Raw genomic sequence first — 25,696 nt, 5'->3', positions numbered from 1 at the left:
CTCTTACTTGCTTTTAGTCTCCCGTTTTCCGTGTTCCGAATATATTTACTTTCTGCTGCGCTTCTGTCCACCACCGCCACCCCCGTCATCGGCCGCCTGGCGCTTCCGCCCGTTCTTGCGCCAAAACTCCTTGCTCTCCTTCTTCTCCCGCGCCTCCTTCTTCTCGTCCGAGTCGGCAATCTTCTTGCGGTACTCTGCGCGCTTCTCCTCCTTCTTGGCGGCGCGCTTGGCGACCTTGTCGTTGCGGATCGTCGACAGCTGCTGCAGCAGGTTCCGCGCCGTCTTCTCCTCCTTGTTGAGCACCACGGCGCGCTTCTGCATGTACGTCTCCTTCTTCTGCTTGCGCTGCTGGACGATTTGCGACTTGAAGGGCAGCTCGGCGGCCAGGGCGCGCGGGACCCTGAGGGGGTTGAAGTGCCGCGTCTGGCGCTCGATCTTGCGGTACTGGCTGTTCTTCTCGAGGGGCGTGTCGATGCCTTCGTCGCGGCGGACTTGGCCGGTAAGACGCATCGCCTGCCACCCGACGAGGTTGGTGACCGGGTTGTAGAACCGGTGGGGCTTGATTGGGTACCAGGCGCGGAGGAAGACGATGTCGCTGTAGAGGATCTTGTCCTCGAACGTGGCGCGGAAGTGGCCTTCGGGCTTGGAAAGGGCGCGCTTGATCTGGCCGCGGACGCCCGAGACGGTCTTGATGGCGGCGCCCTCGAATTTGGCGATTTCGAGCGCCGTGTTAAACATGCCCTTGATGAAGGCCGTGTTCTTGTGGATCTTGTCGGCGGTACCCGTGAGCTTGAGCTTCTTGACAATCTCGGTCGACTCGTCGACGCTGAGGACGGTGCCGGTCGCCGCGATGCGGAAGCCGGGGTTCTCGGGCGAGAAGGAGTTGAAGCAGACGAAGCCCGTGCTGGGCGCAATGAGCGGGCCGTAGACGGTCGCGAAGCAGTGCGTGTGCTCGGGCGTGTATTTCAGCATGCGGTTCCTCGTCCGCGAGTCCGAGGTGCTGTAGATGGGCATGGTCTGGAAGCGGCGCCAACCGAGGGAGAAAATCAAGGGGTCGTTGGACTTGAGAATCTTCTTGTGCCAGCGGTGCTTCTTGATGCGCACCTGGACGAAGCCGAAGCGGTCCTCGGTCGGGGACAGGCCGCCGATGATGATGGGGTTGCGCGGGTTGAACTTTTCGACAAACTCGGCCGGGACGCCCTCGAGCACAATCTTTGCGTACTTGCCGGCGCGGTAGCCCTCGACGGCCGCCCGCTGCCGCTCGTCCAGCGTCTCGAACTCGGCCTTGTTGATGTCGAGCTGCTTCTGGATGACGGCCTTTTGCGCCTCGTACCAGTCGTCCTCACCGAACTCCTGGTCGCCTGCTGCGCCTTCCCGCCGGGCATTGGCTTTGTCGTTCATGAATCCCTCGCGGTCCTCCTCTTCGAAGCGCAGCTTGAGCTCCTCCTTGCGCTTCGCGTTCTTTTCACGCTCCGTGTCAAACGCTTCTTCCTCTGTGGGCTCCTCCGCGTTTCCTCCGTGCTGCTCGCCCGTCTCGAGGTCCTCAAAGACACCGTCACCTTCGTCGTCCTCCTCCTCCTCATCGTCGTCGATGCCGTCAAACTCGTCGTCGTCTCCGTCGTCATCACGCATGCCCGCCGTGGTGAAGCGCTTCCGCAGAGCCTCCACGGCCGCCGCCTGCGACCACTTCGCCGCCAGGTCTTGGTAGTCGTACACGGGTATCGATCTGTCCTCGACCTTGTCTTCCTTGTCCTGCTTGGACTTTTGGAAAAAGTCGTCGTCCTCGTCTGCTTCAATGTCTTCCTCTTCTTGCTCCTCGCCGCGCCACTTTTGCAGCGCTTCGTCAGGCGACAGCTTCTCGTCGTACATGAACCTGGCTAGGTCCGGTGTGTGGTACGAGCGTCGCTTGCCGTGGAGCTTCTTTGCGCGCTCTGCCATGTTCTCCTTCCACTTCATGGCCGCCGCCTCCTCGTCTGAGTCAAAATCCTCGTCGTCCATGTCCCCGTCATCGTCCGAGTCCTCGTCTTCGTCTTCGAGCCCCGATATTGAGCCGAGGTCCGAGTCGCTGTCGGCAAAGGCAATGTCGTCTTCTTGGGCCTCCTTGTCGGCGGTTTTCCGGAACATCTTGCCCAGCTTGCCCTCGTTGAACTCCTCTTCCACGTCTGACTCGCCCTCCTCTTCTCCACTGACGAATCCCTCGTCGTCGTCCATCTCGGCGTCGGATTCCTCTTCGCGGTTCGCGAAACGTGCGTGGCGCTGCGTCTTTCTGCCCGTGTCCTCCTCCTCGGCCACTTGCTTCAGCTGCTCGCCTCCCTTGAAGAGCTGCACGCCCTCCTCGGTCTGGCCCAGCAGCTTCCGCTCGCCCTGGAGTCCCACGATGAGCTCCTCGCCCTCGCCGCGCTCGCCGTCCTCGGCGTCCTTGTCTAGCGTGAATCCCTTTTCCCTCGTGATCCAGATGGCGTCGCCGTCAATCTTGAGACCGCTGCGATCGGACATGGGCGCGTAGAGCTTCTTCTCCTTCTCGTCCAGGCGTCGTCGCGTCGTCTTGCCCGTTACCTTGGCGAGGGCCTGTTCCATGGCCGGGGTCGGGCACGGGTCGGGCATGACTTCGAGGTTCGCCACGGTAAAGTCGCCCAGCCCCGGAACGTGAACTCTCTGCCCCTGCTGCGTCATGTTGGTGCCGCGCAGGTACCCCGACAACACGATCGACCGGTCGCACATGGGGTCCTCCTCAATCTTTGTGGGGTGGGTGATGTCTCGATAGCTGTCGATGATGGTATACGGGTGGGAGTTTCTCCAGATCAGGGGGCGCGGGTTCTTCATGACGGACAGGAAACGGGAGAGGTTGTGGATTTCGCGGTCGGGGTATCGTCCGTTCATGACACCAGAGAGGTAAAAGAGGTGGGCACCCGCGTACAGCTCGCTCCACAGCCTCTTCTTGAGTCGCTTCTTGGCGTCCCTCAGCGCCTGGGGTTTCCGGAACAGGTCGAGATGCGTGAGGATGCCAAAGACGTTGCCGGGCATACCGGTGGCGGCGAGGATGTTGAGGAACTCCATTGTCTCCATCTCGAATCCGTAGTTGCCGTCAATCATGAGGAGAACAATGTCGGCGATCTTGGCCATGTCAACCATGGCCTCGAGCTCATTGGGGCACTCGACAAAGGTCAATCGCTGCTTCTTGGAGGTGACGACGGTGATGGGTCCTTGGGGGTCGGACACGGTCTCCTTTGCGTAGCGTCGGATCAGGGACTTGAGGAGGGTCGTCTTGCCGACACCGGGCGGTCCCACGATGGTGACCAGCCTCGGTGGCGGCTCGTCGGGGAGGCGGTCGACTTGCGGGACATGGAAGCGTCGTTCTTTGATCTGTAAAGCGTACGGGTCAGTTTCTGGTGTGCTATGCGAGCGAGAGGAAGGTCCGCACATCTGAAGATCTCGCGGCCGACCTGGCAAGCTTTCCGGGGTTAGAAAAGGCGAAGGCCTTGGGGTTCTTTTCTGCGCGCTTGTTAGTATTCGAATTGGCGGGTGGTCGTAAGTATAAGAGACTCACCCCCTGTGTTCTGCTTCCCCTTCTTGTCCTTCGCCTTACGGTGAGGCTTGTGTACTTGGTCCTCCATGACGGCGTTGCCCAAAGATGTTGGGAGGGTCCTGCAACTACACAACGAAAGACGGGCCGTGGGTTTTTTTTTCTCGTTGCAGCGCTTCGCGACTCGACTGCTCTCGATCAAAAATTTGTTGCGGGTCTGGCTTATCTAATCGGATATCGATAAGATAGCATGGCCCCCACTTTCTCGTGTTACCCCTCTGTGCCCCTCCCTCGGGGATCGTCGTTAAGCCGACCCCACGATGATGAGTCTGATGCATGGTCTTTACACAGTGATATCTCTGGGATTGTGGTTCTGCAATGCTCATGGTATCTGAATGTTTTCAAGGAATGACAGGGATCACGGTGGATGCCGACGTAGTGGTATACGACGCATAGTGGGCAAGAGACCCGTGAATACCTTCCCCAGGTAGTTGAGAACAGAGACACAGGTGAAGACGGGTTAGGTCAGCAATGACGGCATGGCAATGACGACCCAGTGGTGGGAAATGGTGAGAGGTGGCCGGGGACGTATTGATTGGTTTCTGGGCCAAGTCACAAGACAATTCAAGGCTCCGCAATCCTCTGCGCGCACCAGCAGGATGATGCGTGAAGAAACGAGATGCATGAGGCGCCAGATCTGGTCAGTCTTTTCGCGTCTTATCTCGGCTGTGCACGTCGGACGTGTTGTGGATGCGCTCTATGCGCCATAGAGGCCTTTGCGGGATAACTTGTTGGTTGTCTGGCAGGCAGATGGAGGCGACCATTTCGGCTCAAGACGCGCGCAAAGGTGGGATGACGTATTGCGTGTACATACAGCAAGCACCTGGAATAGGTACTAAGGATAGAAAGCAAGCAGATGCTGGTGCCATCCAATGCTTTACGTACCGTACCACACAGGCGTCCACACCCACGCAGGTTCAGGGACATCACTATGTAGGTAGGTAGTTGCTGTTGTGGTTGCATGGACCTTCCCCTCCACCCGCTGGGCCACCCATGAACCTTTCCGCGTCACTGTTAGTTCCCGGCTGTACGCAGTAGGCAGCCCACCTCGAGTTCCCACACCCATCCCGTCACTATCACTGGTGTGTGCCGTCTGGAAGGTAGCACATCCTTAGCAAACCAGGTAGGCATGAGTCCTGCCGGCTTGGTTATAAAGAGACTCTGCCGACCTCTGTCCAACCTGGAGGCTTGCCAACTTCAACCTCGCTCTTGCACAACCACAAACTACAACTCCCACCATACAAACCAAACTACATCTATCAGAATGCCTACCTATATTGTGAGTACAAATCCTCTACGCTGGATATCACCATCACAGTTCAGCAAGCTAACCTTCTCCAGGTCACCTGCAAGGAGGATGCCTCCGCCGACCAGGTCGCGGCGTAAGTCATCTCTTTCACGACGATACGGATCTAGAAGCTAACAGCAAACCAGTGCCAAGAAGCACGCCACCGACCAGGGAGGAAAGATTGGCCACGAGTACAGCCTGATCAAGGGCTTCTCGTATGTCCCCCCCTCTTCACCCTCACCAGTACAATGACTGACCTCCTACAGCGTCGAGTTCCCCGAGGACCAAATCTCAACCCTCGAGAGCCACGAGCACGTCAAGCATGTCGAGAAGGATCAGGAGGTCAAGACACAATAGAGGGCTGTATCCCGAGCGAGGGGCTGGCAAGCTGTACTTGATCCACTACATACCTTAGACTCACGAGATTCTTAATGATTTACGCTTTACTTTGTTGACTAATTTCATACTGTTTGTGACATCTGGCTCGTATAGGAACCTGCTTCAGACAGGCAAACATGTTGTTTGAAATCATCAAGGTCCTCATCGCAACAAACAACACGTACCTCACAGTGTACCTACCTTCCATAACAGCATCAAGGAGACGCTTGGAATCGGCCCCCGCCGCCAGAGGTCCAATTGTCTCACCACCCTCGGCGCGGGGCTCATGGAGAGCCCGGACCATCTCACACAGGGGCCGTCGGTAGCCATTGGGAACCCCACAAAAAGGACAGTGCACAAACCACACGCTAAGGTCCCAAAGCGTATGATCTCATGCTCTTTCCCGTCCGCTGCTGCTGCTGCTGTTACTGCGTGTTGCACCAGAAACCTCCCAACGGATTTCCCCTTGATCGCATTACTTCACTTTGCAACATCGACAATGCCGCCATGATACCCATCGCGAGACCATTGAGGCCCAGAACGCCCCAGAGGATACTCGCACAACTCAATACCTACACAATCACTCGTCTGCTCTCCTCCTCTCGGCACGGCCACCGTCACAGTCACCGCCATGGCTCCTCCCACCACCTGTCCCGTGTCGACGACCACGAGATTGTCCAGCTCGCCAACAAGACTCAGCATCCCTTGAGCCTCACCGACTTGGTCAAGTACTTACACTCTCTGGGCATTGATCCCAATTGCAAGCACTAACATCAAAAGACACGGCCGCCCCCCTCTGAGCGAAAAGTCCTTGCTGTCCTCGGCCAACTTCACCCTCTCCCTCCTCCCGATCCGCCTCGCCCACCGCATCCAAGCCCTCCGCAACCTCCCCTACATTGTCGTCTCCAACCCCAACATCAGCCGCATCTACAACAACTACGTCCACTCCCTCTCCACTCTCCTTCCCTGGTGGACAAAGGGCGGCGATAGCGCTGTCCGCACCCTCGACGACGAGATACGCTTCACAGAGGTCCTCGCCGAGCTCGTTGCAACCCACACCGACACAATCCCCATCCTCGCCCGCGGCTTCCTCGAGTGCCGCCGCTACATCTCCCCGCAAGAGGTCACCCGCTTCCTCGACGAGCACCTCCGCGCCCGCATCGGCACCCGTCTTGTCGCCGAGCAGCACATTGCCCTGCACTACAGCTCTCAGCCGCACTTTGACCCCCAGGCCAGCCCGACCCCGTGCCCGGAGCAGCCCAGCTATATCGGCGTCATCGACACGGCCCTCAAGCCCGCCCACATCATCGAGTCCTGTGCCGGCTTCGTGGCTGACATTTGCGAGCTGCGGTATGGCGTACGGCCGCAGCTCGTCATCGACGGCGAGCCCGATACCACGTTTGCGTTTATACCGATGCACCTCGAATACATAGTCACCGAGCTCCTCAAGAATGCCTTCCGAGCCACCGTGGAAGCCAGGGACAACAAGGAGCCCATCGTCGTCACCATCGCCCCGGAGCCGCCCCGGCCAAACCAGCACCTCAAGATTGAGGTGCCCAAGGAGACGCGCGGCGAGTTTAGGAGCGACGCCATCAAGCCGCTCGAGGATAACGTCCCCGGCGTGACGATCCGGATCCGCGACCGCGGCGGCGGCATCTCCCCCGAGGTGCTGCCCAATATCTGGTCCTACTCCTTTACCACCTTTTCCGACGACGACGAGTTTCCCGGGTCCGACGATGGTGGCCTCAATGTCATTTCCAGCGCGAGTGCTGGTGGGAGCTCGATTGCGGGTCTCGGGTACGGTCTACCGCTGAGTCGGGCGTACGCCGAGTACTTTGGCGGTGGGATTGCCGTGCAGAGCTTGTATGGCTGGGGAACCGATGTCTATCTGCGGCTCAACGGCGTTGGCAAGATTCAGGAGCGTAGGACATGAGTAGACAGGAATACAGTAAAACGCAATTCGCACGATTCATAATAAAGGTCCATTGTCTCATATAGATTAATTTGAACTACTAGGAGATGTATTATCCGGTGGAAGCCATCCGCGAATGTGGTGCCAAAAAAAAAACTACGATATGCCCCCCTAAATAAAGAGAAAGAAACATGGTAAACAAGATTTGTATCCAAGACATGCCCGTAGATTCGCAACGCCCCGAGTTTTTTTTTAAAATGCCCTCATTATACGACAGAGATGAAAGCTGGCCGTGTTATGTACGATTTGCCGTTATGATGCTGAGACACGTACACTTTACATGTTGGCCAGCTCGTTGTCAATCTGTCTGTCCATAAACGTCCTCCTCTCGCCGACGAGTCCCGTCTGCAGCCTCTGCTCGACGAGAGCGCGCACCTGCTTCTTGGTCACCGTGTCGAGGTCGACCTCGCGCAGGACGCCTTGGATGGCGTCAATGATCATGCCGTCGTCGGGCCCTTGCATGTTGCCGCGCTGGAAGTCGAAGGACGACGTCGACTGCGCGGCGCCGGCCTGCTGGCGGTTGATGCCGAGAGCCGACTGCGAGCGGTTGTTCCCGACGCCCAGGCCGGGAGAGACGCTGGCCTGGCCGCGGAGGTTGGAGACGCTCGGCCGGCTGCTGGGGAAGTCCTGGAAGGGCGTCTGGCCGCGGTTGATATCGTGGGCGCCGAGCGAGACCATGGATTGGCGGTTGGCCATGTGCTGGTCGTGGTGGTAGGGGCTCGTGGCGCCCGAGGCGCGCGCCATGCCGCCAAAGGGCGCGGGCGACTGGGGCGGGACGTAGTGGTTGTTGCGGTTCATGCCCGTGAGGACGGAGCCCTGGCGGACGGACGAGTAAACAGAGCGGATCTCGTCCATCTCGTACTGGTCGTCGTAGCCCATGTCGGCCTTCTCCATGTAGCCGCCGCGGCGGCCGGGGAGGTTGTTCATCATGGCGTAGTCGTCCCAGCGCTGGAGGGGGATGCTGCGGGGGTCGAAGCCTTCGTCGTCGACGGCGACGAGCTTCTTCATGCCCTTTTCTCCAATGACGATACGCGTGTTACCCCACGAGAAGTTGTCCTGGTTCCAGAAGGAGTAGATGGGGAGCGCAAAGTTGTAGATGGGGAAAGCGAGGATGTAGATAATCATCCATCCGATGTGCTGCCATTGCCGTTTCAGGATGAAGATGAGGGCTTGGAGACCGTACACCGCGGCGAGCATAATGATGGAAATCATGGGGAATTGTCCGGTCTTACTGGCCACGAGGTAGATAAGGTAGCCGAGGTAAAAGGTCGTCGCCGGGAGAATAATGGTACCAAAGAGATCAACAAAGACGATGAAGCGCATGCTGAAGCAGCAGAAACCGCACATCTCCTTGAGCTTCATCAGTTCAAACAGGTTGTGGATGGTGGAGTTGATCCAGCGACGACGTTGGGACAGCAGAACGCTCCACGATTCGGGGGCAGCAGTCTGGCAGTACGCGTCGGGGATGAACTTGAACTTCATGGACGGGAAGTACTTGGTCATCAGCGTCGTCAGGTAACGATCCTCACCAAGCGACAGCAGGTTCTTCTTGTGGAGGGTGTCGACGTCACACACGGCGTAGTCGCGAATGATGCCGTCTGAGATAATGAGCGGCTTGCCCTTGTCGACGGTCCGCAGACGGTACATTGTGAAACTGGCTGGTTAGCTTGGTATTGCAAGGAAAATTTGAGGGTACATACCATCCAGGCAAACAGGTGACGGATCCGAAGAGAGACTCGAAAGCCTTGGCCAGGTTGTGGGAGATGAAGTACTCGTAGACTTGAATCATGGTCCACCAGGTCTTGTCGTCGTTTTGCAGACCAGTCTCACCACAGATACCGGCAATCTTGGCGTCGTTGGCACAGGCGGAAACCAGTCTGTTGAGCGAGTCTTCCCGGACACAGGTATCGGCGTCAATCATCATCAGGTATTCGTACAGCTCGGGATCCACGCCGATGATGTTGTTGATCTGGTGGAACATTTCTAGCTCGAGCGGGGACATGGGGGAACGGTGGTGGACGCGGTTGAGGAAGCTCATCAGCAGGATCTGGGAGTCACGCTTGCCTCTGTTGCCGGGCTTGGCCTTGCTCTGCTCGGATTCCTTGCCGCATTTGACAATGACGAGGTAGGGGACGACGTTGCCTTCGAACTCGTACAGACCAGAGTACACCTTGCCGTAGTTGAGTTGCTCGCTGCCCGTGCCGACAGACTTGAAGGGCAGCGCGGGCGGGTCAACCTTGGGGTCGACGCCGAGGATATCCAGGACAATCTTGGGGGTGGGACGATCGTTGCCTTCACCGACAATGACACCGTCGCAAATGACGCAGATGAGCTTGCGCTTGTTGTCGTACTGAAGAGCCGTCAAAGAGTCGAGCGCCTTTCGCAGCGAGTCTTCGCCTTCGGTATAGGCCGGCACTTGACAGATAACAAACTTGTCTTGCGGCGCGGGACGACGCTTGGAACCGAACTGCAGAGCAGCCAAGAACTTGATGAGAATGACGGCGCAGAGAATAATCGTCATGGCTAACATGATGTAGTTGTTGGTCTGGCACCTAGCGGAGTAGCGGAAGTCTGGAATACCCACGTAGAACAGATTCTTGGCGCAGTTGAGACTGTTCTGGACGCTGGTGTTCTCGGTCGAGTTGCTGGCGGCGGCCTTGATGATGGTGTTCCAGTTGTCGGTGATGTCTTCACCCGGGTTGTTCTCGACAGCGCTCATCATCTTGGTGTTGAGGAACTTGTACGTGTCGACCTGCTTGAAGACATCCTGAGTGTGGTAGTAGTTTGTAAAGTCGTAGACGCCGCCGTTGTAGATAACCCACATGTGGCTGTTGTCCTGGCCGTCCGACTTGACGTCACTCTTGTCCCAGACGAGGTCGCCCTTGTAGAACTCCTTCATGCGCGGCAGCAGCTTCTTGCTGTACCAGTCACTGTCTCCGAGCGCGCTAGTACGGTCGTCGGCCAAGGAGCCAGACTTGTGGATACCAATTGTGAACTCGGGGGTGTTGTTGGCCTGGAGCGCGGTGGACGAGGCGATTCCAAGGCCGGGGCACACCAGAGTGAGAGGGGGCGGGAAGTAGTCGTCCATGTCCAATCCGGCGAATTGGAGCATGTTGGCTTTGGTCGTCTCAATGTTGGTGTCGGAGTGCTGCGTCTTCCAGAACTTGGAGACATCGTACACACCACCGCGGAAGCTGACGTAGAAATCAGTCTCGCCCTGGTGCGTGCCGACTTCGGTCCTGTCCCAGGCCTTGTCAAAGTTGGGACACAGGAGCTTGCCGAAACCGATAATCCAGAAAACAATAGCAGCGTTAATGAGCACGATGAACCAGACCAAGGTGAACTTTTCACGCCAGGCCATGCGCACGTCGGGACGCTTCATGCGGCCGATGACGCGCAGCGCAGGCGAGGGGATCCAAAAGGTCCAGAACCACACAATGGCGACCCAGAGGCGGCGATCCTTGTCCATGGTCTTCTCCTCGACGTGCTTGCCGTCAGCAATCTCGGGATCCATCTGGCCGACAAACTCGCCCTCGTTGTTGTAAAAGACTTGGCCCTTGTAGGTGTCACCCTTGGTGCCGAGGCCGTAGTCTCCGTTCTGCGCGGGACGCATGCCCGAAGGAGCGACGGACGGAGCACGCATCGCGGCGTTGTGGGCGAGGGTGTGTTGGGAGAGGTTGCCCTGGCTGGCGTTGCGCTGGTGAGCAATGAGGTGATCACGGCTGCCGTTGGGCGTCGTGTCGAGCATGGGCGTCGGGAAGTAGCCGCTGCCGTTTGCCGAGTAGCCCGACTCGAGGTTGTTGACGGCTAGGACATTGCCCATACCGGGGAGATTGTTGTCGAGGGGCTTCATGTCGAGCATGCTCTCCGCCTCCCACCAAGCGCTCTCACGCGTCCACACACGCTCCTTGCCAACAATGACCTCACCGTTGGTCCATCCGCGCTCGAGAATCCACGTCTCGATGCCCTCGCGGCCATCTTGGCAGCCCAACGCAGCGTATCGCTGGACAAACTCGTCGATATCGAAATCGGCAGTGAAGTCCAGGTTCTTGTTTCGCCTGTTGGCCCACTCAGGCAGCCTCCAGGAGCGGAGCTGGCGGGAGACCGTGCCGGCTGACCAGGCAGAGTTGACTGAAGGCAGAGCAGCCAAGCTGGCGGGAGAGTCGTCGGTGGGGTGGATCGAGAGGTGGTACCACACGCGGCTGGAGCTGAGGAGGGATGCGAGCTCAAGACGTCCAGTAACCCCCAGGTTGATGCCCTGGCCGGAGACCGGAAAGAGCAGCTTCTTTAGAAACGCGTCGTCGTCGGCAGAGTGTCCAATCTTTTCGAGGACCTCTTCACGCTTCTCGAGGGCGTGCTGGCGGTCCTTGCCGGCGGCACCAGACATGATGCCGAGCTCATGGCCAACTTCCGCAACGGCCGTCTGCATCTCACGCACGACGGTGCTGCCGGCAGGCGAGGCCTCGATGCCGTCAGCAATCATCTCCGAGTTGATGCCTACGGTATCGTCAAAGATTCCACGCATGGTCAAGGCCTTGCCCAGGGTTGGGTCAGGGACATCCAAGATGGTGATGCAGACGGTGTCGCCGTCGCCGTTGGAAGTGGGCGTGCGGGCACCACCTGCGATGGACTCGGTGCCGTCTCTGATACGGGCCATCTGTGCAGAAATCGCCTGGTTGGCCTTGGAGATGACCCAGTCGACCAATGCCTCGTACAGACCGCCGACCAGCGTTGACCGGTCCTGCGTCGTGCACTGCGTGGCAAGGGTCTCGGGGTCCATACCCAGCAAGCCGCTCACATCCTCGCAGATTTCGTCAAAGACGTCCTCGTCCAGGTTGTAGTCGAGCGTGTCGCCGAGCTTGAGCAGACCGGCAAGGGTAGAGATGAGGTTGCGGTACGCAGAGCCCTTGATGCCAATGTCCTTGAGGGCGGTTCTGAAATCATCGGCAGCGGCGGCATCGTCAGCGGTGGGGAGGTAGGAGGGCGGGTCGTATGTGCCGGATCTCGCAAGCAGGGCATAGCTGGAGGCGGGCTTGAGGCCCAGGAACTCTCTCTCGGCCGGCGTAGAGACCGACGTCAACAGGTAGTAAAAAACGTCAAAGGCGCGGTATCCCGGTTCAGAGGGGATGTTGAGCAGGCCCTTTGCGGTATCGATGCCACCCTGGGACAGGGCGATGGCGGCTCCCTGGAAGTTACCGGCCAGGTTGAGTGTCAAGGTGACGCCGAGGGCAGACTGTCTGGAAGCGGAGGGGTTGTAGGGGGTGGAGCATCTCAGGAAAGGTTGGATGGCTTCGAGTGACCTGTAGACGGATGACGGGATATTGAGCGGTAGAGATGAGAGGAATGGCGTGAGGACCGAGGGGCTTGATGTGTGTAGGGAACTAAACAGCGTTAGCAATTGTTGTCTGTTGATCGGAGGTTGAGACCTACCCGAGAATGATGCAGCCATCCTCAGCGCGGCGGCGAGCATGTTCCCATGCTCTGGCACCGAGGGCAGGGTCTATGGTGCCTCCTGTTCTTCCGTCCGGTCCGGCCTGTGCTGCGGTGAGCCATGTGTTGACGACAAGACTGGTGCCAGCGTCCAACTTGAAGGGTTGAGACGACAGGTAAATGTTGTGAATAGCGTTGAGGAGGGTCGTGGTGGAAAACTGCGAGGGTTGTTGGCCGGCACGAGGACCTCCCATGCCCTCGGAGGCCACCGAGTACATGGACATGCGTCCGCTCGCCATGGTGATGGGATTGGGTTCGTGATGTCCGGCGCGGACAAACACGTCGACGGACGAGACGCTATTCGGAGTCGGTGATGTCGTCTGTCTCGAGGTAAACAAGACGATGAGATCTGTCGTCAATGGGCAAGAATTGAGAAGGAATTCGAGAAAGTCGTTTCGTAAAGCGAGTGTCTAGAAGGGTGTGATGATTAAGGTTGTAGGGTAGCAAAAAGAGGCGTATTTCCTGCACGATTTGTCGACTGAGCAACGCGGGTTGGTGGTGTGTCTGATGAGGCTGCAGCTGGATTCTCTCCCTTTCTTTCTCCTCTCTTGCAAAACGCAAACGCGGCGATCAACAAGCACAGGTAAAAATTAAAAGGAAGAGGATGTGTAACAAATTAGCGATAGAGTAGGCAGACCACCAAAACGAGTGAGGCGTCTGTATAGGAAAGAGGTTTGAGAGGAAGAAGGGCTGAATAGTCTCTCGGACACTTTCAAAAATCGAATGTCGAGTTAGAAGAAAGTGGCGAGCGAAAGGGGGGGAGATACCCAGAGACAGAGAATGACCTATTTTCTCTCTACGCAGGTCCCCGGAGTGTCTGGCAAACGAGCGTTCACTAATAGGTAAGGTAGCTAGCTAACAGGCACAGGCGGCAGACACACGGCTCAGACAAGGCGAAGACATGGAGCGTGGGTCTCGTAATGATGGATAGAAGATGCTTCTTTTCGTGCTGCCCGAGGTACCACTCTCACGAACACAGTAGGAATAGATACCTGAGTCGAGGGATCATCAACACACCACCAGCCTCTGTAGCTTCCAGAGCCAGGTCCAAAAATACAGTACGGATCTGAGTGAGTGTGTCCGCATTGTTCCTCGTTCTCCCTTCTCTTCTCCTTCTCTTCCTCTGGGCTTCCTTGTCTTGACCCCTGAACTAGAGCGGGCGAGATGGACCAAAGACGCAGAGTCTCAGTCCAGAGGCCCCCGGCCAAATTTTTGCCATCAGAAGGGGAACCCTGGCGACGTTGCCGTCAAGCTCGGGTCCCTAAACTTAGCCCGTCCGCATGTACCTTGCACCACGGTGGAATACCTGGAGCAGACCGTTTCTGCTGAAGGCTGAGGCTGCTTCGCACTGTAAGAATATCGTACTTGATGCACGCTTCAGCTCCTCGACGACGGACGCTGACCTTGAGGCTGGAGCTGACCTGATGGCTGATGCTCAAGTGAGATTTGGGAAGCTCGTCAGTATGGAACACCAGGACGAGGCTTGGCTCCATCGATACTTGAACAGAGACAGAGGTGCAACACGGCCAAAACCAGATTCGAACCCAAAGGAAAACGACGTGGATCCAAGTGCCAACCACCCCCCGGTGATCAGGATCCAGCTGGAAAGGCCCCCAAGAGCCCGTCTCCACGAGTCCACAGTCGTCAGTCGCGCATCCTGTGGTGGCCAACGAAAGCCCCGGCTAGCCTGGCAATGACTGTAGATCTGGCAGCGGGCAGCTCTTTTCTTGGAACAAATACGAGCCCATGGAGACGAGAGTCGGCCCACCCATCCGATCGCACCGTTTGCCGTTCGGTGCATCAGATGCTGCCACTGTTGCTCACTGCTGAGAGAGGAAGTGCATGCCGATGCGAGAGCGGGTGTTTTCCAAGCGTCTGAAAGGCCAAGCAGGATTTCAACAAGTTGATGCTGGCAATGGCATCACGGCGTACTACAGCGCAAAGGCTGCTGTGTAGTAGCATTGTGCTCCCCTGAAAGTCGTTGCTGGCGCCGGCAATACTCTATCGGATCCACGCAGATGCATCTATTGACTCGGTCATGGCGACCGTGATGGATGTGTGTTGTGATCGTGCATAAGCTTTTGAGCACAACGTCGTAAGCGTCCGACTTTGCCTGCAATGTGGTGGCGGGTGCAGCAATTCTCGCAGCAGACTAATGGAGCTGTGCATCTACTTCGTACATAGAGAATAGATGGAGGGCGGTGCATTTTGGTGTTGTTCGTATCGAAGCACTAAGCAGTGAGAGCATCTTTGTTGTTGTTATCGCGAATTGCCGCTGACAGGGCCACCTCAAGCGGAGCCGCGATGGCGGGTTCGAGAGTAGCGAGACTCGAGTGTGACCCGCGACCTTTCGTGTATATTGCTGACAGCATGATCATGGAACCTGAGCCATTGGTCAGCGGAGAGAGGAGAGGGTCGGATTTGGCTTGGCTGAATGGAGCGGAGTGGTTGGTGGTTGGTTTGAATGACTGGCATGACGGGGTCTCGGCGTGAGGCTGTGCCCTCGAGTGCCGCATTGTTGTTTTTCTTCCCCTATGGAGTGTGTGAGTGTGCAATTTTTATGTTCCCGCCAAACACAGGGTTTTCTGCTTTACCTTGATTTATGGACACACGCTATGCCCGCAAGGAACCATGAGCCCCATTATCATGTGCTGCAGGTCTTTTTTTGGACCTTTTAGCGGCCGATGGGAACTCGCCGGCTGCTTTCAGATCCAATGGATTGATCCCCATGCTTCTGCAATCTGCATCGGTGCCCCCTTTTCTTTTCTTTCCTTGCTGAATTTTCTCTGGTGGCTCACTGGTTCTTCATCGAGTGTCTCGCCCTGCATGTCCAGCCTCCAGGAGTGTTCAGGCTTTGCAATTGAGGACTTTGAGGTGTCTGTAATAGAATGGATGAGGTCGTTGATGACCAAGGTACGTCCCCTCGGATCCGTAAGCACCGACACCCCGGGGAACGCGGCTGCACGATTATTCCGCACTGTTCGCACTGTACATACATGTACCTCTCGGAAGTACCTCCCGTCCCATCCACACGTCCACAATTCTCTTCTCTAATTGAGACGACGACAATTCGAGGTAATCAGCCCGCCTCCTCCATGTCTGCCGCCCTGGACCACAGGGACATGCGCGGCTTGGACCGTCTGCCGCCTGCCATCCTAACATCATGGATGAACCGGAGAATCCTGCTCATCAATCATGCATCATGCTCAATATCCAAACTCGAACGGCCTGCACTACACTCTCAAGTGCTGTCGATGGTCCCTCAGCCACAGCCGTGTAAACAAAGAATTCTGCGAGACCCGAACCACATTGTCCCAGAATAGGGATGAGACGCAATTACACGCTGCATTCCTCGAGACGCCGGGTCAACAGCATCATTGATGACAACATTTCTCTCCACGCACCGGTCCGATCAGCCAATCTCGCCCGGGCGGAGTCGACCCGTCTGCTCTCCCTTGAGCCATCACAGAATCTGAAGGGCAGCCGATCTTCAGGCACTGGCCGCTGGAACGCAACGGCCTCGGCGTCTTCCTATGATTCTTTGGTACCTCTTCTTTGACTGCTATATCAGCGCTCCCATCGGCTGACATGGATGCGGCACCCAGTCCGCGCTCTCCGCCTGCTGCGCCCATCGGAACGAGAGTCTAGCGGCGCGCTGGAAACCGTCGGCCAGCGCCAACGTCCAAGTGGCAGTGAGTAACACGGCGCCGTCGAGTGTGAGATGATCCATGATGGCGCCTCGATGCCAGCAGGTCCCCCGTCAACGGGCCCGTAGCACAGCAGCTGTGTGCTGAGGTTCAAGCTGGCTGCCCAAGGTACCGGTATTCGCGGAGAAGCACAATGTTGGGGCACCACCGCACCAATCCGTCCGCTAACAGCCACCACAAGGTCTAGGGATTGTTGAACAGACTTCCGGCGGAGCGGACCTTGATTTGTTGTTTCGACCACACTTTTCGCCTCTGCTTCAATGATTCGATGCTACCCGTTGGGGACCGAGTAGAGGGCTGTTGTTATGCTCTTGGCATCGACTTGGGGACTAGGAGAGAAGCGAAATACACATCGTGATGCGAGACGTGTGCATTCTTCATGCTGGACGGGCCCTGGCCAGTGCCAGCTCTACATTCTCAGCAGAACCACTGGCACTCGCCCCTGGTACCGAAGCCCGCTCAATGTTGTCACAGCCAGGCTGCCAAGTCGCGTCTTCAAGGTTTATGGGAATATGCGGAGACCACTTGCAGCCTTTGGACCAACCCTTGGAGCGCGGTTATTACCCTGATGATGATCGGTCTCCTGAATTCACATCTCTTCACAATGATCTGACTAGGCAGTACGGATACATAGACACGTTTGCAGCCTAACGTCAAACCGAGTATCGTCGCCCTTGAGCAACACAACGAGCATCATTGCACAGAACGTGCTCCATGTAGAACAAGCTCAAGAGACCCCGCACAGAACCGCTGAAAATACAGGGGAACGCAAGGAATATAGGAGTCCCGCGGAGGAAATGACGGGTACAGGGGGATACAGTGTAATGTGGCTTCCGCGATGAGAACCGAGATCAGGGAAAAAAGGAAGGGGAGAAAAATCGAGAAGAAATTCGAGCAGGGGGGGAGGGGTCTGTCAATTTCGTCCTCGCCGGCGACACCCCTCGAGGCCACTGCTGTCCGTACAGACGGGAGGCAATGCTTCAGGCTGCTGATGTCGACTCCTCGGGCTTCTCAACAGCCCACAGTGTGTGGGTGGTGCTGTGGCACAGAGTTCGTATGGACGAGTCGTGCGTCTCGTGTTCGTGTCGCCCGCCGGACCACTCTTCGCGTGAGAGCAGCACTTTTGGTACCCAAAGAAAATAATCCCCTTTCCTGGTGCCCGTTGCCGTTGCCCACCCCCCTCCCCCCGGTTACGCTCCCTTACCATACTGCGTACTGTGTAGAGAAGAGAGAGTGAGGGAGACCGTCGATGGCGAGAGAGCACGAAAAATCGGGACGTCCTTGACCTTTGCCAGCACTTTACCACCGACTACTTCGTTCGTTTTGTGCCTCGAGCTTTTCCCACCTTCAGCCTCGCCATCCCAAATCGCTGCTGTTTCCGAATCCTCGATTCCTCTTCCTCACTTCTCCGTGCACACTCGTTTCCTAGTCTGGCAATTTGTACATCTCCTTTCGTTTGGGTTTCGGCCAATCTCCCTGTTTACCTACTACTATCACGACTAATCTGAGCTCTTTGACGGTTAATCAACATCCCAAGACTCTTCTACACGACGAACATCGAACCCCCTTTGACCAAAGCCTCTCGTTCGAAAAGCCCCGCCATTGACTACACTACGCGTATCTCAAGTTCATCGACGTTGGCGTCGTCGTGCCCAACATGGCGATGAACCTGCCTCCCATCGGTGGGAGCGGCGGAGGCGCTCACACTCAACCTTCTCTACCCTCGCTACCCGCACATTCACAATCAGACACGCAGTTGACGGCACACTTGGCCAGTCGTTTCCATGTGTCGCTGCCGACCGCTCGTCTCTCGTCCCACGCCCTCATCTCTCTCAACACCTACACGTCTTCCTCAAAGGGTCCCGATGGCGGCAAGGAGGGAAGCGCCATGGGCGGCGCCGAGGACATTGCAGACCGGGCATGGATCAGATTGGGTCACAGATCAGAGAATCAATCCGTTGTCTTTTTGTATGTGATGTTCTGACAGTATTAAAAGGTCATGGCTAACGTGAATAGGGGTGAATCCGGCTCCGGCAAATCAACCATTCGATCTCACCTCCTGACCGCGTTCCTCGGCAAGTCCTCCACCCCTCTGTCGACCAAGGTCTCTCTGGCCGCCTACGTCTTTGATACCTTGACGACGACCAAGACCGCCACTACCCCCACAGCCTCCAAGGCCGGTTTGTTCTACGAGCTGCAGTATGACACGGCTACCACGACCAACCCGGTCCTGATTGGTGCCAAGCTTCTCGACCACAGACTCGAGCGTAGCCGTATCACGGATATCCCAACGGGAGAGCGTAACTTTCATGTTTTGTACTACCTGATGGCCGGCACCAGCGCGGCCGAGAAGGCCCACCTTGGCTTCGAGACGCCGGCCGGCGTTGCTCAGAAGAGGTGGAAGTACCTGGGTCACCCTACCCAGCTCAAGGTCGGCATCAATGACACGGAAGGGTTCCAGGTGTTCAAAAATGCCCTCAAGAAGCTCGAGTTCCCTCGCAGCGAGATTGCCGAGATCTGCCAGGTCCTGGCCACGATTCTGCACATTGGCCAGCTCGAGTTCGAGACGACATCCGACACGCAAGCCCAAGGTGACGACAGCGGCGGCTTCTCCCACGAGGGTGCCCAGACCGTCACGGCCGTCAAGAACAAGGAGGTCCTCACCATTGTCGCTGCCTTCTTGGGCGTCAGCTCCCAGGATCTGCAGACCACCCTCTCGTACAAGACCAAGATGATCCACAAGGAGAGAGTCACCGTCATGCTGGACCCTGCTGGCGCCCGCTCGCACGCTAACGAGCTCGCCCGCACTCTGTATTCGCTCTTGGTGGCTTACATTGTTGAGTCCATCAACCAGAGACTCTGCGCGCCCGAGGACAGCGTCGCCAACACCATTTCCATTATTGACTTCCCCGGCTTCGCCCAGCAAGCGTCCACTCACTCGGCGCTCGACCAGCTGCTCAATAACGCCGCCTGCGAGGCCCTCTACAACCTCACCCTGCAAAACTTCTTCGACCGCAAGGCAGACATGCTGGAGAACGAGGAGGTCAGCGTGGCGGCCACGAGCTACTTTGACAACTCGGACGCCGTCAGGGGTCTGCTCAAGCCTGGAAACGGCTTGCTCAGCATCCTCGACGATCAGACGCGCAGAAACCGCACCGACGTGCAGTTCCTCGAGAGCCTGCGCAAGCGCTTCGAGGGCAAGAACCCGGCCATCACCCCCGGCTCCGCCAACACCAGACTGCCCGGCAGCAACTTTTACACCGAGAACACAAACGCCCTCTTCACTGTCAAGCACTTTGCCGGCGAGGTCGACTACCCCGTCAAGGACATCATTGAAGAGAATGGCGAGGTCATTTCCGGCGATTTGCTCAACATGATCAACTCGACCAAGAGCGAGTTCGTCGCCCGCCTCTTTGGCCAGGAGGCCCTCAAGACTGTCACCCACCCCAAGGAGAGGTCGACGGTCATGCAGGCCACCATCAGCTCCAAGCCTACGAGAGCGCCCAGTGTCATGTCCCGCAAGACCACCAGGACCGCTCGCAACCAGCGCCGCATCCAGCAGTACCAGCAGCAGCAGGATGAGGCTGCCCAGGACGAGTTGGACAGACTCAGCGAGGGCAACTCGCAGTCTGGCGGCAACAAGCTGCAGGCGTCGGAGCAGGGCGCCTCTGGTCAATTCCTCGCGTCCTTGGACAACGTCACCAAGTCCGTTGCCGACCCCAGCAGCAACTCGTACTTTGTCTTCTGCCTGAAGCCCAACGACCGACGCATTGCCAACCAGTTTGACAGCAAGTGCGTCCGCACTCAGGTCCAGACGTTTGGTATTGCCGAGATCAGCCAGCGCCTGCGTTCGGCAGACTTTAGTTTGTTCCTCCCCTTTGGTGAGTTCCTCGGCCTTGCCGACTCGGATACCATCCTCGTCGGCACCGAGAGGGAGCGTGTCGAGCTCGTGGTCGAAGACAGGCACTGGCCCGCCAACGAGGTCCGCATCGGATCGACCGGTGTCTTCCTCAGCGAGAGATGCTGGATGGAGGTCGCCCAGCTGTCGGATGGCGCCTCTGCCACCGGCCGCTACGCCCTGCCGTCCGACAACGGCGACGGCCTGACTCCCCAGGACACCCCCTTTGCTGCCTCCAAGGAGCGCCTGCTCTCTGCTGGAGGCACCCCTCTCCTGTATGGCGAGAAGGGCAAGAACGGCTACTTTGGCGGCCAGGACGGCTCCGATGCCCGGTCGGAAGCCGGCGTGTCCGCATTTGGCGGCGGTGACATGTTCAAGAACCTCGACACCCGCGAGCAGATGGCTGAGCGCGGTAACGAAAAGAACCTCGAAGAGGTTGAAGAGTTCAAGGACAGCGCCAGCCGCAAGCGGTGGGTGTTTATGGTCTACCTCATGACCTGGTTCGTGCCGGACATTGCCATTCGCAAGATGGGCCGCATGCCCCGTAAGGACATTCGCGTGGCATGGAGGGAAAAGTTCGCCATCAACATGCTCATCTGGCTCTTCTGTCTCTTTGCCGCCTTCTTCATTGTCGTATTCCCCAAGCTCATCTGCCCCACCCAACACGTCTACAGTGCCGAGGAACTGTCCTCCAACGACGGCCAGGACGACAACTCGGCCTACGTCGCCATCCGCGGCGTGGTCATTGACCTGGGTGCTTACGCCCCCCGCCACTACCCGCCGTACGTTACCAACAAGCAGCTCAAGAACTACGCCGGCAAGGATATCAGCACTCTGTTCCCCGTCCAGGTCAACGCTCTGTGCCAGGGCAAGGACGGCTCCGTCGACCCCCATGTCACGTTGGACTACCGCAACACCAACCTCACGGGGTCCGCGCAGCTCACGTCGACCGATCTCAACTTCAAGTACCACGACTTCCGCTACTTCACCAACGACAGCCGTCCCGATTGGTACTACGAGCAGATGATTATGCTCAAGTCCAACTACAAGAAGGGAACCGTCGGCTACTCGCCCCAGTACATCAAGACGCTCGCCAACAAGCAGCAGAACATTGCCTACATGGGCGGCCGCGTGTACGACCTCACCCAGTACATGAACGGTGGTCTCAAAATGCAAGCCAAGGCGGGCGAGTCCGTTCCCGACGATTCCTCCCTCACCAGCTTCATGGACGACGCCGTTGTGCAGTTGTTCCAGGGCAAGTCGGGAACCGACCTCACGGACCTCTGGGAGAAGCTGTCTCTCGACACCGCCGCCAAGAAGCGCATGAAGACGTGTCTCGACAACCTGTTCTACGTCGGCGACGTTGACACGCGTAACTCGGTCCGCTGCCAGTTTGCCGAGTACCTCGTGCTTGCCATCTCCATCATCCTCTGCGCCATTCTCGGATTCAAGTTCTTGGCTGCGCTCCAATTCGGTGGCAAGAACGTGCCGGAGAACCTCGACAAGTTTGTCATGTGCCAGATTCCCGCCTACACGGAAGACGAGGAGGCTCTTCGCCGTGCCATTGATTCCGTCGCCAGAATGCACTACGACGATAAGCGCAAGCTCCTTGTCGTTATTTGCGACGGTATGATTATCGGTCAGGGTAACGACAAGCCGACGCCGCGCATCGTGCTCGACATTCTGGGTGTTTCCGATACCGTCGACCCCGAGCCCCTCAGCTTTGAGTCTCTCGGTGAAGGTCAGAAGCAGCACAACATGGGCAAGATCTACTCGGGTCTGTACGAAGTCCAGGGCCACATTGTTCCGTTCATGGTCGTCGTCAAGATTGGCAAGCCGTCCGAGGTGTCCCGCCCCGGTAACCGTGGCAAGCGCGATTCTCAGATGGTCATTATGCGTTTCCTCAACCGCGTCCACTACAACCTGCCCATGAGTCCTCTCGAGCTGGAAATGTACCATCAAATCCGCAACATCATCGGTGTCAACCCGACGTTTTACGAGTTCATGTTCCAGATCGATGCCGACACCGTCGTCGCACCCGATTCCGCCACCCGCATGGTCGCCGCCTTCCTCAACGACACCCGCCTCATCGCCGTGTGCGGAGAGACGGCGCTGACCAACGCAAAGGCCTCATTCGTCACCATGATCCAGGTCTACGAGTACTGGATTTCTCACAACTTGACAAAGGCCTTTGAGAGTCTGTTTGGCAGTGTCACCTGTTTGCCCGGTTGTTTCTCCATGTACCGCATCCGCGCCTCCGAGAGCGGCAAGCCCCTGTTTGTCAGTCGCGAAGTTGTCGAGGCCTACTCAACCATCCGTGTCGACACGCTGCACATGAAGAACCTGCTCCACCTCGGTGAGGATCGATACCTGACGACGCTGCTGCTCAAGTTCCACAACTCGTACAAGACAAAGTACACCAACCGCGCCCACGCCTACACCATTGCGCCCGACTCCTGGTCCGTCTTCCTCTCGCAGAGACGTCGCTGGATCAACTCGACCGTCCACAACCTCATGGAGCTCATCCCCATGTCCCAGCTTTGCGGTTTCTGCTGTTTCTCCATGCGTTTCATCGTGTTTGTCGACTTGCTGTCCACCGTCGTCCAGCCCGTCGTCGTCGCCTACATCATCTACCTGATTGTCACGGTCGCCCTGAACCCCAGCGTGGTGCCGGTCACGGCTTTCATCATGCTTGGTGCTATTTACGGCCTGCAGGCCATCATCTTCATCGTTCGCCGCAAGTGGGAGATGATTGGCTGGATGATTCTGTACATCCTGGCCATTCCCGTCTTCAGTTTCGCCCTGCCCCTGTACGCCTTCTGGCACATGGACGACTTCAACTGGGGTAACACGCGTGTCATTGCCGGCGAGTCGGGCAAGAAGATTGTCATTTCCGACGAGGGCAAGTTCGACCCCTCCGTCATCCCCAAGAAGAAGTGGGAGGAGTACCAGGCCGAACTCTGGGACGCCCAGACGGTCCGCGAGGACGCCCGCTCCGAGGTCTCTGGCTACAGCTACGCCACAAAGGGCCAGGTCCCCGTCTCCGAGTACGGCTACCACAGCCGGCCCGGCTCCATTGCCGGCGGCTACGCACCCCCGAGGGCCCCCGGCATGGGCTACGAGCAGCGCAACCACTCGCGCATGTCGCTCGCTGCCTCGGATGCTGGCGGCAACCGCAACAGCCAGTTTGGCGGCTCCCAGTTCTTCTCCCCCGAGGACATGGTGGGCCTGCCCAGCGACGATGCCCTCCTGGCCGAGATCCGCGAGATCCTGCGGACGGCCGACCTCATGACCGTCACGAAGAAGGGTATCAAGCAGGAGCTGGAGCGCCGCTTTGGCGTTCCCCTCGATGCCAAGCGGCAATACATCAACAGTGGTATGTCTGTCTTTTTTACGGTTTCAAAAGCATGTGCTAACTCATCATAGCAACCGAAGCGCTGTTGTCTGGCCAATTGTGATCAACTTATACTAATTTAATGCATCATTTCTGGATTGGGGACATCAAAAAGGCCGGCTTTACGTCGACGGATCTCTTTTAGTTTGACAGGGGGCCCGGGAGGAGCATGTTTTGACATATAAAATGGAATTTAGCATAATATTGGATCAAGTCGCCCGGGCAGACAGATGTTGTTATTTGGTTTGGGACACCGCATGGCGGATGATTGGAGTTTTAGCATTCGCGTCAGAGTATATACAACATTATTACTGAAGACAAATATGTATTCAAGATGCATGCAGTTTTGTATTGAGTGAACTACTTGCTAGCGGCCGGCACCTCCTCGTCCAGGGGCAGAATGTGCGGCAAAGGACCGACGGGGCTGATGGAGAAGGGGTTGATTTGGGTGTGGCTCTTTGTGTAGTGCCACTTGATGTGCTCGAACTGGGTCGTGTCCTTGAAGGCCGGCACGTTCCAGTACAGGTTGCGCATCCACTTGTGGATGAAGGGGTACCCGGAGCGGATGTCGCGGATGTTGCACTTGAAGTGCTGCACGTAGACGGGCTATTTTGTTAGTACCAAATTGCAATTGCGTTTTGGAAGAGATGAAGCTTACATCAAATCGGATAATGGTCACGTAGCTGCAGGGTATCAAGTTAGCAAACCCTTTCCTCGATGAACTGGGGACGAAAAAAAAAACTCACAGCCTAATGTCGGCCTCGGTGATGTCCTTGCCAAAGTAATACGGCCCCTCGACCGCCGTGGTCTTCAGATGCGCCTCCGCCTTGTCGAGCGCCTCGAACAGGGCGACGACGTTGCGCTCGTAGGCCTCCTGCGTGGTGGCGAAGCCCGACTTGTAGACGCCGTTGTTGATCTTGTCGTACGTCCACTCGTTTGCCTCGTCGATTTGCGCGCGGAGGGACTCCGGGTAGGGGTTGACGTTGCGGTACTTTTCGTCAATGAGGTCGTCGAACTGAGTGGGTGGTGTTAGTCATGATGCCCCGAGGGGGTTCACATTCATGCCTGCACAGTGAATGGATCATGGGTAATGGAATCATGACCAACCTCCGTGTAGAGCATGCGGATGATCTCGCTGCTCTCGTTGCTGACAATCGTCTTGAGCTTGGTGTCGTAGAGGACGGGCACGGTGAAGCGGCCCTCGTAGCCCGGCTCCGACTCGAAGTAGAGGTCGCGGAGGTGGGTGTAGGACTCGTGGCCCGGGACGGGATCGGGCACGACGTGGGCTCCGGGGATGTCCTTTTCGTCGCTTGTCACGAAGCGCCAGCCTGCGTTGTTAGTCTTGTTTTCTTAAGGGGGTTTCTCCTGTTGGGTGTTCCGGCCCACTGAGTGGGTGAGAGATCATTGAGATGAGACGTGTGTTGGATAAGGAGAGGGAAAACAAAAACGGGGTAACTTACCCTTCTCGCCAAGGTTCCAATGAACAACAGAATAGCTGATCAAGTCCTCAAGACCTTTAAGCTGGCGCGTAATCAACGCCCGGCAAGCCTATTCACACGTCAGATCCACTCATCCTCATTTTTCCCCCCCTCTCTCTCTCTCTTTTATTCTCATCAACACTTTCGATGAGCGAGAGGAATGAGTGAGAAACTGAGACAACTCACCCAAGGACACGCATAGCTGATGTAGAGATGATACCGCCCCTTCTCAGGCGCAAACTTGGCGCCCTCCTCGCGCGAGATGAAGTTGCGGAACGAGCTCTGCTGACGCTTGAACTCGCCCGACTTGTCGTTGGGTTTCACCCAGTCTGTGACTTTGCCGGCCTATGGCGTGTTCAGTCTCTTCATTCTACTTCATTCTTGTCTTCATCGCCATGAAAGCCTACGGGTACACACACCATTTTGCTTGGTTGTTTCCGTATAGCGCTGGTGTGGTACTTTATAGATGCGTTCTGTTCCTGACCAAAACGCAGGACGGATGAAATTG

The 25,696-nt window shown here is 57.2% G+C and overlaps 6 protein-coding genes across 6 annotated transcripts; 3 read left to right on the top strand and 3 right to left on the bottom strand.

Annotated features, from left to right (window-relative positions):
• Positions 1–45: 45 nt before the first annotated feature.
• BMS1 (Glycoside hydrolase 2 (Mannanase, beta-galactosidase)) lies at positions 46–3,614 on the bottom strand (the record flags this gene model as incomplete). Its single annotated transcript, XM_053196550.1, has 3 exons — positions 46–3,363; positions 3,422–3,492; positions 3,548–3,614. The coding sequence occupies 3 exons, from the start codon at positions 3,612–3,614 to the stop codon at positions 46–48; spliced, it is 3,456 nt and encodes a 1,151-aa protein (XP_053045951.1).
• A 1,233-nt stretch (positions 3,615–4,847) lies between these two features.
• Positions 4,848–5,228, top strand: N0V96_004725 (uncharacterized protein; the record flags this gene model as incomplete). Its single annotated transcript, XM_053196551.1, has 4 exons — positions 4,848–4,862; positions 4,925–4,965; positions 5,018–5,086; positions 5,138–5,228. The coding sequence occupies 4 exons, from the start codon at positions 4,848–4,850 to the stop codon at positions 5,226–5,228; spliced, it is 216 nt and encodes a 71-aa protein (XP_053045952.1).
• A 528-nt stretch (positions 5,229–5,756) lies between these two features.
• Positions 5,757–7,182, top strand: N0V96_004724 (uncharacterized protein; the record flags this gene model as incomplete). Its single annotated transcript, XM_053196552.2, has 2 exons — positions 5,757–5,977; positions 6,030–7,182. 2 exons carry the CDS (start codon positions 5,757–5,759, stop codon positions 7,180–7,182), a joined length of 1,374 nt encoding a protein of 457 aa, XP_053045953.1.
• A 315-nt stretch (positions 7,183–7,497) lies between these two features.
• On the bottom strand, positions 7,498–12,950 carry N0V96_004723 (uncharacterized protein; the record flags this gene model as incomplete). Its single annotated transcript, XM_065757200.1, has 3 exons — positions 7,498–8,875; positions 8,922–12,602; positions 12,652–12,950. 3 exons carry the CDS (start codon positions 12,948–12,950, stop codon positions 7,498–7,500), a joined length of 5,358 nt encoding a protein of 1,785 aa, XP_065614413.1.
• Positions 12,951–18,075: 5,125 nt separating this feature from the next.
• N0V96_004722 (uncharacterized protein) lies at positions 18,076–23,774 on the top strand (the record flags this gene model as incomplete). Its single annotated transcript, XM_053196554.2, has 3 exons — positions 18,076–18,386; positions 18,435–23,692; positions 23,743–23,774. 3 exons carry the CDS (start codon positions 18,076–18,078, stop codon positions 23,772–23,774), a joined length of 5,601 nt encoding a protein of 1,866 aa, XP_053045955.1.
• A 296-nt stretch (positions 23,775–24,070) lies between these two features.
• UBA1_2 (E1 ubiquitin-activating protein) lies at positions 24,071–25,610 on the bottom strand (the record flags this gene model as incomplete). The annotated part of the gene is made up of 7 exons (XM_053196555.2): positions 24,071–24,316; positions 24,369–24,393; positions 24,457–24,725; positions 24,818–25,038; positions 25,171–25,258; positions 25,375–25,533; positions 25,608–25,610. The coding sequence occupies 7 exons, from the start codon at positions 25,608–25,610 to the stop codon at positions 24,071–24,073; spliced, it is 1,011 nt and encodes a 336-aa protein (XP_053045956.2).
• Positions 25,611–25,696: the final 86 nt, after the last annotated feature.

Source organism: Colletotrichum fioriniae, assembly GCF_027942845.1.
Source record: "Colletotrichum fioriniae strain IMI 355084 chromosome Unknown scaffold_4, whole genome shotgun sequence".
Lineage (NCBI taxonomy): Eukaryota > Fungi > Ascomycota > Sordariomycetes > Glomerellales > Glomerellaceae > Colletotrichum > Colletotrichum fioriniae.
The sequence above is the reverse complement of the archived record's forward strand: the minus strand, read 5'-3'. Positions and strand labels throughout refer to the sequence as shown.